Source organism: Onychostruthus taczanowskii, unplaced genomic scaffold (assembly GCF_017590055.1).
Source record: "Onychostruthus taczanowskii isolate IOZ18803 unplaced genomic scaffold, ASM1759005v1 scaffold142, whole genome shotgun sequence".
NCBI lineage: Eukaryota > Metazoa > Chordata > Aves > Passeriformes > Passeridae > Onychostruthus > Onychostruthus taczanowskii.
The window spans coordinates 446,120-457,400 of record NW_024498597.1 but is presented as its reverse complement, the minus strand read 5'-3'; the positions used below and the strand labels follow the sequence as shown (position 1 = coordinate 457,400).

Sequence of the window (11,281 nt, the reverse complement as noted above, 5' to 3'; positions counted from 1 at the left end):
CGGCTGGGGCCGCCCGGTGCTCGCGGCCCAGTCCCGCGCACGGCTCCGGGAGGCCACGGCAGCAGCGGCTTTTCCTCGGCCCCCAGCGCCCCGGGACGCGCGTCGGTGCAGTACCTTCTCGGCGGCCTCGGGGCCCCGCGCATCCCCGCCGCCGGGCCGGGGAGACGCCCCACTCCCGGGCCGCGGCTGCGCTCCCCGTCACTCGCGGCGCGGCCCCGCCTCGATCCCGAGCGGCGGGCGCTCGGAGCCGTCTCCAGGAACGGGCGCTGATGGACGGAGCTCCCGTGGGAGCACTCGTATCCGTCGGAGCCGTGGCTGTGGGGACACCGCCCGGCCCCGTGGGCAGGGCAGCGGCTCCCGCACCTCTGGAAGGGGCTCGAGTCACGCAGCGTCCGCACTCTGGGTCGGGGATAGGGAACAGGGCTCTGACCCCGCCTGTCACTGCAGGATAGCTGAACCACCTCCCTCCCGCCGGGACGGGAACACACGGAGCACGCCCGGTGCGGCGGATCCTCCTCCCGGTGCCTGCGGCGATGCGAGGATGCTCAGAGGCGCGTCCAGGACCCGGCCCCGCCGCACCCGCTCACTTGGCAGCCCTGCCCTGCCCTGCCCTCCGACCCCACTCACAGATCGTGGGGTTGGTTTTCTTGAAAATGCCCTTCTGCAAAGTGCAGGGATCAGTTTGAGGAATCTGCAGGCTGGTGGGGCCGGTCCCTTACCGAGAATCAGATCAACTCCGTGCTTTCCAAAACATCACTTTCCATAAAAAACAGCCTTAATCCAACATCTAAATCTATTTGGGGAAAGATTGGCCATAAGAGCATGGAAAACTGCCTGTCATAAGCAGGCAAGAAATGTGTTTCATTTGGGGTATTGAGGCTTTGGGTCCCACAGACGTATTCATTCCTTCAGGACCAGACATGTGTCTTCCTCAAGGTGAGCCAAGCTTTGTTCTTTGTGCATCTATTCCTCTATCAGAAATCTCTATCCTTTTCTGGAGGAAAAAAATGTCAATGTGAGGTTTTCCTTTAAAATTTTGTTTTTCCAAAGAATACAAGCAATTCCTGTAAAATGTCAGTCTGTGCTATAGCACAGCCAGCTGAGAAACTTGACAACCAATGCTTGGCAGGAGCCCAGAGAGGAGAGGCTGGAGCATCTGCCATGGCTTTCACTCCCCTCAGCTGCTCCTGCAACAGCTCCACGACACTGCTACTTCTTGAAACCCTCTGAAGGCTCATGCTGGGCTTGCCTCAGCTGATGTGTTCAGGCAGGCTGGGACTGAGTTCCAAGTTAAACCAGTAATGTCACATCCCATCCAGACCACTGGCAAATGGAGCCAGGTAGTGGTGCTGTATGGAGTTGTTAATGAATTAAAATCCCTGGAAGAAGAACAAGGCCACGTGGGGAGTCGGACTGATTTTCTGCAGGGTTGAAGATCTTGCATTGTGTTATACCTCTTGAGGTGAAATCTTGATTCTTCAGGAATTAGTGCCACCTATGGCACTGCACCTGTGGTCTCCAGCCACCCCTGGGAGCACCATGAAACAACCAGCATCCCTAAAAGCCACATGGGAGGGTGAGGATGATGTTCCTAGGCCTGCTGTCCAAATGTACAGGGCACACTTGATGCAGATTGATGGGAAGGGGATTGAGAGAGAAGCTGGATTTTCTTCCCTCCGCTTTTCCAGAGCTGCTGCTCCGTGGCACTGGCAGCACTCTCCTGGCAGCACTGCCTGCCTGTCTGGTGCCCATGGCTGAGCACGGGTGCCGTGGGCAGCTGGGCACCGCTGCATGGGGTGTGAAGCATTTGGGGACTTTACCTGTAGTGTAGTGCCCAGAAACTGCTTTGAGGTTGGAAAATGTGAGGAGATTCCTCACATTTGATCTCGTGACTCAGTCCATGCTCCAAATCCCTGGGGCTGAAGTGGCTCCTGAAGAGGTGAGGAGCAAAACTGCACTGAAAAGCTCAAGTTTCAATGCAAACCAGATGACATCAGAGAAATTGCCTTCTGCTCACTGCTGGCCAAGATTTCCAACTGCAAATACTTTCTTGTAACTCTGAAGAGCCCAAAGTGGAGACATCTGCACCTAGGTTAGGTAAAGCTCCCCTAACCATGGTTCAGTGCTGAGGAAAATTCTTCCCCTCTTTTTGTGACCATAAAGGGAATTAGAGATCCTGTCTAAATGTGTGATGAGACTTCTCTGTGTCCTGTCAGATAAAAATCAGGCAAGGACAGCAGGGATGTGCAGCTGTGCCTGTTTTACTCACTCTCTCCAGGAAGGGGCACTTGCGTCCTGTAAAACACAACAGGGAGCAAGCTGTGCCCACAGTGCCCATCCTCCACCACATCCACTCACTACCACCAGCAGACAGCACACCTTGTCTGAAGAGACAGAGGCACTACAGCCACCACTGCTGTGACAGCCCAAGGCCAGCACATGCTCCTCCATGGCCCTCCTGCTGCAGCTTCTGCCAGGAAATATCCTGCATTATGGATGCCGAGGTTCAAGGCTGCAGTGTGTGGAGCCAGATTTTAAAGAGAGACTCTGGAAATTCATAGTTCATGCTACCAATTTGCCGGTCATTTCTGTGGGGTGCTTTTCTCTTTTTCTTCCCCAAGGAGCAACAAAATACCAGGACAAGATGCTTACACAGAGCAGGTGGAGCAATAAAAGCATTGGTTTTACTCCACGTCTTTTTTCCTGGATCTTGAAAGAATGGAGCTGGTCCTGCACATCATTCTGATGAAACAATGATGAATGCCTGCTTTGCTAAAGCCTGAGATTCTTACATAGAGATTTAGGACAAGCATTGCACAAAACTTGGAGGTGCAGGGAGAGGAGCCAGTACTCCATGTGCTGGGAGGGGCTGTGCACATGCCAGGGGCTGTAACTGCTTGGAGGGTGTAAGTGATGACTGCAGAGGTCTCTGCACTTCCACCCACTCTTGTGGAAAAAGCAGGTCAGCAGAGAGCCCTTGTGCATCCTCTGTGCTTAAACTGTCCCTGGAGCTTGGGCTGCTCCTGGCATCTTGCGAACCATGTGGAACGCGAGTTCCCTCAGGCTGGCGAGGTCGTTCAGGGCGTTGTGGGAGCTCTCAGAGCAAGCAGCAGAGGAGCACACGGGGCGCCAGGAGCTGCCCAGAGCACTGACCAGAGCACTGTTTTCAACAGCTTCTCAAAGGGATCATGCTGAGAAAAAGGCAAGTCACGTTTATCACTGAGTCAGGTGAATTAAACATTCACATATATTTGCTGAAAAAAATTATATACATCTGTAGCAAGTCTCTCCCAAGTCTGAAAGATAAGCATCATCTAGTCACTAAATTAAAAAAATAAAAATCTGACTTTTAAATATTTTTCTTTTTATCCATGTTCAAGAGCACAGACAGTTTATTTTGTTAGCACATTTTGTGAAGGATGTATGTGTGTGAATAGCCATGAAAACCAGTGAAAATTTGGTGTTTGTTTGGGATATGATGGAAAAGAAGAAGCAGCCACTTAACGCCTTACAGTCTAAATAATCCACAGAGTATATCGGGTTGCAAAAAGGTCACAAAGTAGCAAAGAGAAGCCTAAACACCCAGAGACGTAGCATACATGTCTGCTAAGGAAGAACAAGGCATAGAGCATGCTGGCTAATTAAAGAAATTTCACTTTAGACCCTGTTCCTTATGCGTGTAACCCTGGAAAAATCATCCCATAACAAGAAATGGACTCGGAAGAGATTTCTGTATCCATTCACAGTAAGGCTTTGAAGATATATGAAGTTTTATAGCATTTGTATTTTAAGGATTTAGGGCAAGTACATGTTCTTCCACTGAATAAAAACAAAGTTAGTACTTAAAAGGTTCAAAAATATATCAATCGTGACTTTTTTTTTTACATAAATAAATTATATTGATTTTGGATTTAACAGCTGAAAAAACCCTTTCTGCTTCCACTGGAGGCAAAAACTGAACAAAATGTTAGTTAAATAGAGATAGCAGCATTTCTAAGAAATCTGTCGATAGTGATACAGTATCTATGCTACAAGAAATGTTATTAAATAGAACACAATTATTGGGGGAGTGAAGGATTGCATTATGATTGGCTAAATCCTTTAAAAAACCATCCAATCCAGTAAACTGGGAATAAATTCTGCGAAAATATAAACCAACTGGTTTTTTGACCACGGGTAACAGACTTCTTTGAGATGCTAATTTTAACATGTACATAATTTATAATCCCAAATGTATAAAAGACAATGACAAAAAGCATCATAAATAAATAATGCAAACTGAAATAGTTATGTCAAAACATTTGGACCATCCGATAAATTAGCAAAACTGCAACAGAAAAAAAAAGTAAAAAATACAGTAAATTGTGACAACCAAGTGTGAAACTGATGAGTAGCACACTCCAACTCCCTCCCCGCCTGCCCTTCACTTACTGCTGCACCACTGTGGCTTTATTCAATTCTCAGACCATGAGCTGCAAGTAAGAACAACCCCAAGAGAAAGAATAATGAAAGGAGTGAGGGGAAGGAGAAATCAGAAGAGTTGCCTGTGGAGGAGTCTCAGTACCCAGAGCTGGAGCAGGGCGCTGGCAGCATAAAAACCTGTCCATTTGAAATGCAGATGCTGAAATCATTTGGAGGACTGGAAATACTGTTCAACAGCAAATGGAATGGGAAGAAGCCAAAGTCATCTCTTCACAGTCCACCAATACAAAGTAAGAAACTCAGGCTCTGAAAGTCTCAAGGGTCCTTTTCAGAGGACTCCCCAGGGAGGGAAGCTGGCCTACAGCCTTCTCCATGTTTGCTGAAAGAACACCACCTCTGGGGTAAGGAGTGGGAAATATAAAAACTCAGAAAGCCTAAGTGTTCATATAGGAGAATTAAAATCGGTGTGGTCTGTTCATGGCTGGAAAAAAATACCTTTAGAGCACCTGTAATGCCATAGCTGAGAACTAATGCCAGAGAGGAGAACTGAAGACAAGCAGAATGATGAAGGAACTGGCTGCTACAGATACAGTAACCCCAGAAAAGTCATGCAAGTGTGCAAAACCTTTCCAGCTCAAGCTGGAAAATTCTTGTAACTACCAAGGAAAGGGCAACTAAATTCCACATAACATAAAACCAAACGTTGGTTTTAAAAAACACAAAAAAATGTCTACATCGTTTTTTCACTCTCTGCAGTTTGTCTCCAAACCTTTGAGGTGGGGGTGATCAAGAAATTATATCACTACCAGTTATGCTTTTCCTTTCAAAGAAATGAATATATGCATTTTCAATTATTAGTTATATACTTCTGTCTATACTACTATTCTAGTAACCATGATAAAATAGGGAAATACTTTAAATCAAAAATACACATTAGCACTTACTATAGCTGTGCTTTTAGCCCAAATATAGGCTTTTTCGTTCAGTGTCGCTGTAGACAGAAATACCCTTGTCTGTGTGTTAGACCAAGAGACAAACACTTTTCTTTTGCTTTTGTTTTTTTGCTGCTTTTTCTTCTCAAAGGAGTGAGCAATTTGCGGGGGGTGACCAAGTACTGGATTTGCTATTGTCAGCTGGGATGATTGACTGGAAAAACAGAATGAGAATTCGGTGCCTCCCATACTAGCTAGACAACACTGTTTATCTAATAAAGTGGCAAGACCCTGCAACTATTAACATGTAGTATGTCACCAGTTTTTTCTGACAGGGAATTAGGTAGATAATATTACTCATGGAAACACAGGTTTATGAAGGTGGAGCAGGGTGGGAGGGGAAGTAACAAAGAGTTTATGGGATAAGAAACTCACAAGCCACAATCTTTTTGTGTTTTTCTTTCAATGAAACAAAAGGTCTAATCGGGATCGTGAGCTGCTTGGCGCTCCTCCTCTGCTGGTCCGTCCTGCTCCTTCTCTGCCACGGCTGGCAGGCTCTGCTGCACACAGTTTTGACTGTTTGCAGCTTCTTTTTCCGGCAGTGAGACAGTTTCTGGCTCTGGATTTGCCAATTCCCCTTTCGCTTTCTTCCTCTTCCGCTTCTGGCTCTCCAGGTTCGCCGCCTCCGAGTGCCTGGTTTGCTGGATGCCAGGCAGCGCCATGCCAATGCCAGGGGAAAGGAACATGGAGGGATAGATCAGTCCAGGAGACATCCCTGGGATAAGAAATGGGTTAAAAGCTACAGGACTACTGGTAGTTATTGCAGATTCTGACTGATTAGAAAATGAACTAGGACCAGGCTTATTTTCAGCGAGAGGTTCCTTTTTCCCATCCTGGCTGCCCTGTTTCTCCTCATTGGCTTTCTCGGTGCTGGCCGTGCCACCTTTCGTTGTGCTTGTTAACGAAGTCGGAGCAGTCGCGGTGCAAGTTGTCGTCATCGGGGAGTTGAGGAGTCCTCCCACGCCGAACATCTGGGGAACGGTCGCCATGCCGGGGAGCATCATGGGCAACATGCTCAGGGTGCTCTTCACATCCTCGCCCGAGGGCACTGCCGCAAAGCCAGCAGGAAACCCCACCAGCCCGGTCAGAGGGATCCCTTGCATATTTCTCATGTTCTGAAGTCCCACTAGATCCATCCCTGCAATTAGTCCGTTCATGAACAGTGGTCCCATTCCAGAAGAAGAATCTGCTACGACACCAGGGCCTTTAAGGAGCTCATTCCGGGGCCTCCTCCCTCTCCGGCGCGGCCCGGTGTCCCGGAGCACAGGCTCGGTGAGGATGCGATTGAATTTGTTTTCGGGTAAGTAACCCTGAAAATGAGACATAACAGAGAACACCTGACAGTTACTACTGCAGCAAAGGAATCTGGCTTCTCCGTGCCCACATCTGTGTCCCAGATGGTGTTGGCAGAGAAATATTTGCCTACATGATATGGAATTTGAGAGGTACACACAACTTTTCCCCAAGAGATGCTGCCAAATGCAAAACACCCTTGCTCTGCCCTGGCAGGATCCTGCACTCTCTAATGCTCAGGGAGGGGAGGAGGAAGCATCTTTTTACCCTGTTTTTCACCCCAGCCCTCAGCACCAGCTGCTCACAGCACAAGAAGCACCAGGGCAGCGTGGTGTCAACTGCCCACTCAGCTCCCTGCCCAGCTCTAACTGTGCCTTCAGCAACAGGTGAAAAAATCCTCCTTGAGATGGGAAGGGCCAAATTTTCAATGCTCTGCAGGACAGCAAAGCTCATGGGATGACACAGAGAGTGAGCATGCTGTCTGAGGAGCTCCTGGTCAGAGCTTCATGGAGATGCCAGGGAGCATTCAGAAAGCTCTTCTGACAGAAGAGACGTGGGACCAAAACCCAGCAGCCAGAAGTGGGTGAGACGATTTGGTTACACAGAGCAGTGCAGGGGGATCCACAGCACAGCTTAACACTCCCTTTTTCAGCATCCTCAACACAGACATTTAAACATTTCCCTTCGTGGTTCCCTTGGGTATCAATATCACCACTCTTTGAACCATTTTGAATAATAAATTTAGGTAGGAAAAGTATTTCCTGTTGACACCTGTAGTGCAGAAATGTGAATTAGATGTGCCTGGCAGTCTGCTCAGCACAGCACCCGCCCAAGGAGGGAGAACCTTCGGGGAGCATCTCCCACTGGCATGTGGGAGAAGCTACACAGGCCACGAATGTCCCCGGGCTCTGTGGGGCAGCAGCCCCAGCTCCTGCTGGCCTGAGCACCCAGAGCCACCAGCCATCTTTCTGCATCCCTCTCCTACCAGGATGGGCATGCATTCTCCAAAATCTCAGTGTCCATGGGGTGGGAATGATCATGGGATGCAGCCACTGGAGCAGGGCACAGGAGAGGTGCCCAGGCAGTTCCAGGCACACAGTGGTTTCTGTGGCAAAGGGACGGTCCCCTCAAGTCAGGGGAAGGAAGAGCTGTCAGCTCACCCGGGACTGGCTGCCCAGATGGGGCCCTGATGCCAGCCTGGACATGAAGCCACTTCTTGGGCAGTGGGACAGACCATGCCAAATCTCCAGCGCTAAGGAAAAACCAATTTGAGAGCAGTACCAACCTCTAAGACTCACCAACGGATTCACCATCCAGCCCTCTGCAAGGTTATCACACAAACCACTGCAGCCCAAAACCAGGCAGCAGGAGAGAGGAACTGCAGGGAGAAGTCTGGATCAGGCCAGCCTGTGGGGCAGGGCATGCCGGAGGGGAGAGCACTCCTTCTCCACAGGCTCTGCCACACACCGGGGCAGGGACTGGTGGATGGACAGGGCGGATGAATGTGGCACAGGAGACTCCATCCTGCCCCTCTCCCTGCTGTGCCTGACCCTTCAGGCCTGGTGACCTGCGGGGCCTCCGGTGGGCCCGCGGCTGCGCAGGCAGAGCTCACGGGAGCAGATGAAAAGCGTCAACTAGAGGTGGTTTTGAAAATTTGACCCATGAGAATGTTCTGTCCACACCCTTCCGTCCAGCTCCTAGGGCGTTCCTCTTGCCCCTGCTACCCTGAGCACCCCAAGGCTCTGCAGCCAGGCATGCTGAGCCCCGCTCCCGGGGCGCTGGCCCCCTCTCTCTGTGGCCTGGCCAACCTCCCGCTCTGCAGCCATGCCCTCCCACACGCCCAGCCCAGGGCCTGCCTCGTGCTCCCAGATCCTCACTGGAGAAAGGTTGTGGGGATGGGGAGGGGAAAAAAAAAGATGACATGATACAGATTTCTCCAAAAGCTCTAACTTACTGAAAGCTTAACAATGTCAGCCCAGTCAGCTGCAACAGCATACTCCAAGTTTGCATCAAGCCACCTTGGCAATTCCTTCAATGCTGGTGCCGTGGCTCCCCCTAACTATAAAACACAGCAGAAGGATGACCTCTATTGCAGAGAGAGTTATGTAAAATAATACAAAAAAAAAAAGATTACACTTCCCCTAGCTTCTTGCTTCAGGCTGCAATTTGGCTGGGGTGGAGACTCTTGCCTTGCTACACTTGCCTTTCTGCAGGATTTGGTGTGTGCCTGCTGCCTCCAGACACACAGCTCAGGGAGAAAAGGCAGGTTCAGCCTCTGTGGCCCAGCCCACTGCCCTCCCAGGGACCAGTGATAGGGACAGAGCTTCTGTAAAACCATAGTTAGAACTGGCAAAGCCCCACGCTCAGCCAGGAAAGGCCAGCATGAGAGCAACAAAGGGGAGCACAGATGTGGCTGAAACAACCTTTCTGCCTCACTCTTTAGTTTTGCTTTTAGATGTGATTAATGTCATATCACCTTCTGACCTTGTACAGTCCTGGGTGTGTTTAAGAACTAATTTTGATGCAAAGTACTCCTGAACACCCCTTCTTGTTCAGAGAGGTGAACCTCAGTGCCCTGGAGATTAAACTGCAGACAAGTAAATCCAAGCTCCTTGCTCAGAAAGCAAGGAAAAGCCCTTCCAACCCTCGACTTTCTACAAGCCCAGCAGTGGGTATTGGTGTGTTCTGGCCTGTACCTCATAAGGAGGAACAAACCAAAGGTATTTGCATGGCAACGTTACAATTTGTGGCATATTGCAATGAACTTAAGGGGAACTATCAAATCCAGGATGGAAAGCACAAGACAGGGCTGTGCTGAAGGTGGCTTTGAAGCCAAAGGCTGTATCCCATTGCCACTGAGGGGTCTGTGCCCCCGGGCAAGGGACAACACTCCCACATCCCTTACTTCACACAGACAGTCACTTATTGCACAGGTCTGCATGTCCCCGGGCACATATGTGTCACAGCATAATGTAGATTAGAGACCTCTTCCAGACTTTTGTCTCATCCACAGGCTTCTGTGGATTAAATCTCCCCCACAGGTGAGCTCAAAGTCTGCTAAGCATTTTGGGACACTGAGGGCAGAGCAGAGAACAGGCCTTTGCTTACCCGCCGTCCGGTACCCTTATGTACCACCGGCACCCGCTCCTCTCCCGTCAGAGAGCTAATGTCCAGTTTGTTGGGGTCCTTGCAGCGCTGCCTCCTCTGCTTGGGCTTGTCTGAAAAATTCTGGAGTGCAAACAAGACAATGTTAATGAGACTAGATGGCTTAATGAGCCTGGCTGGCTACAAGCCCTGCAGGAGAGCAGCATGGATGGGCTCCCAAGGGACAGGGAATCCCTGCAAGCTGGGGCAGGAGCAGCACCAGCAGCACAAACTGGTCCCTGCCACACGACCAGCTCTCAAGTGAGCAAAACTGATTTTTGTAGATATAAAGGGGTCTCCAGTGTACCCCATTTAGAGCACCCTAGCCCTTTCTAACTTTCCTCCACTCCTGACATTGCAGGTTCTTATACATGCATCTGTAAACAGGACACTGCATCCAGCCAGTAAAGAGAGAACAGATCTGTGTGTGCCACTTGTGTCACTCTCGTGCAGCCACCTGCTTCTCACCAGCTATTTTCACCACAGAGATGCTGCACCCTGTTTCTTTGGGATCAGAGCCCTCTGGAACCGCAACCTACCGAGTTACAGCCAAGTCATTGCACAGCCACTACTGATGTGCCTGCAGGGATGGAGCATTATAATGAACAACTTGGACAGCACAGATTCCTGAGAGTCAGAAAAAAACCCTGAGTGCAGTTCATCCTTTGAACTGAGCTACTGCAGTACCCCAAAGCCTCTCTCAATCCATCCTACACGGGAGAGAAGAAATCCTGCAGGGCTGGCCTGAGGCACTGGGGGCTTTCTGGGGGCAAGAGTTTCACCAGAGGTATGGTCAGACTGGGCAGGCTCCAGTACCTCCCCAGAAGGCAAGGGTGTTGGGAAGGAGTGGCAAGGCACCTCCACACCTGCTCCAAGAGTCTGGCCCTGGGCACACAGCTGGAAATGTCTCTGGACTTTGAAAAGCAAATGCCGTCCTGCTGAGCAGATGTTGGGCTCCTCACCTCTCATCTCTAACAAGCTTTAAAATGCAAATGTCTTGCCTGTACTTCAAGCTCCAGGAAATCCCTGCCTCAGGCACATGATCCTTCAGGAACAAGATGCAGAGTCTTTTCTGTTTTACCATCACATTTCTTCCTGCTCTGTTTCACCATCACATTTCTTCCTGCTCTGTTTCATGGCCTGTGCTCTGCCTACCACATGGTCTAACAGCCTAAGTAAGCTGAAACCTGTAGCAAACCAACCTGTGAAACCAAGAGGTGGAGGTTTATGAGAGAGCAGGAAGAATCAGACAGACTGTGCACCTCACTCTGAGCCACTGTTTTCTGAGAGCATCCATGGCCAGAGCCTCCAACACAGCCTCTTTGGTCTGGCTCTTAAAGAGAGCAGGTTTTCTCTTGCCTGGGAACCTTGTTTAGTACAACAGCACTGCCTATAATGACCCCAGTGAAAAAGAACAACATAGACAGACT

At 49.8% G+C, this 11,281-nt stretch overlaps 1 protein-coding gene across 4 annotated transcripts in view; it reads right to left on the bottom strand.

Moving 5' to 3' along the window:
• Nucleotides 1–3,374: 3,374 nt before the first annotated feature.
• The window catches only part of CHD6 (chromodomain helicase DNA binding protein 6), a 96,379-nt gene continuing 88,472 nt past the window's right edge, over nt 3,375–11,281 (bottom strand). For all 4 annotated transcript variants that reach the window (XM_041398182.1, XM_041398180.1, XM_041398181.1 and 1 more), the window contains 3 exons: nt 9,816–9,935; nt 8,662–8,766; nt 3,375–6,724 (listed from right to left, as the gene is read on the bottom strand). In XM_041398182.1, coding sequence (XP_041254116.1) covers nt 5,834–6,724; nt 8,662–8,766; nt 9,816–9,935 — 1,116 coding nt within the window. In that variant the 3' untranslated portion in view covers nt 3,375–5,833. The remainder of the gene's footprint in view (nt 6,725–8,661; nt 8,767–9,815; nt 9,936–11,281) is intronic.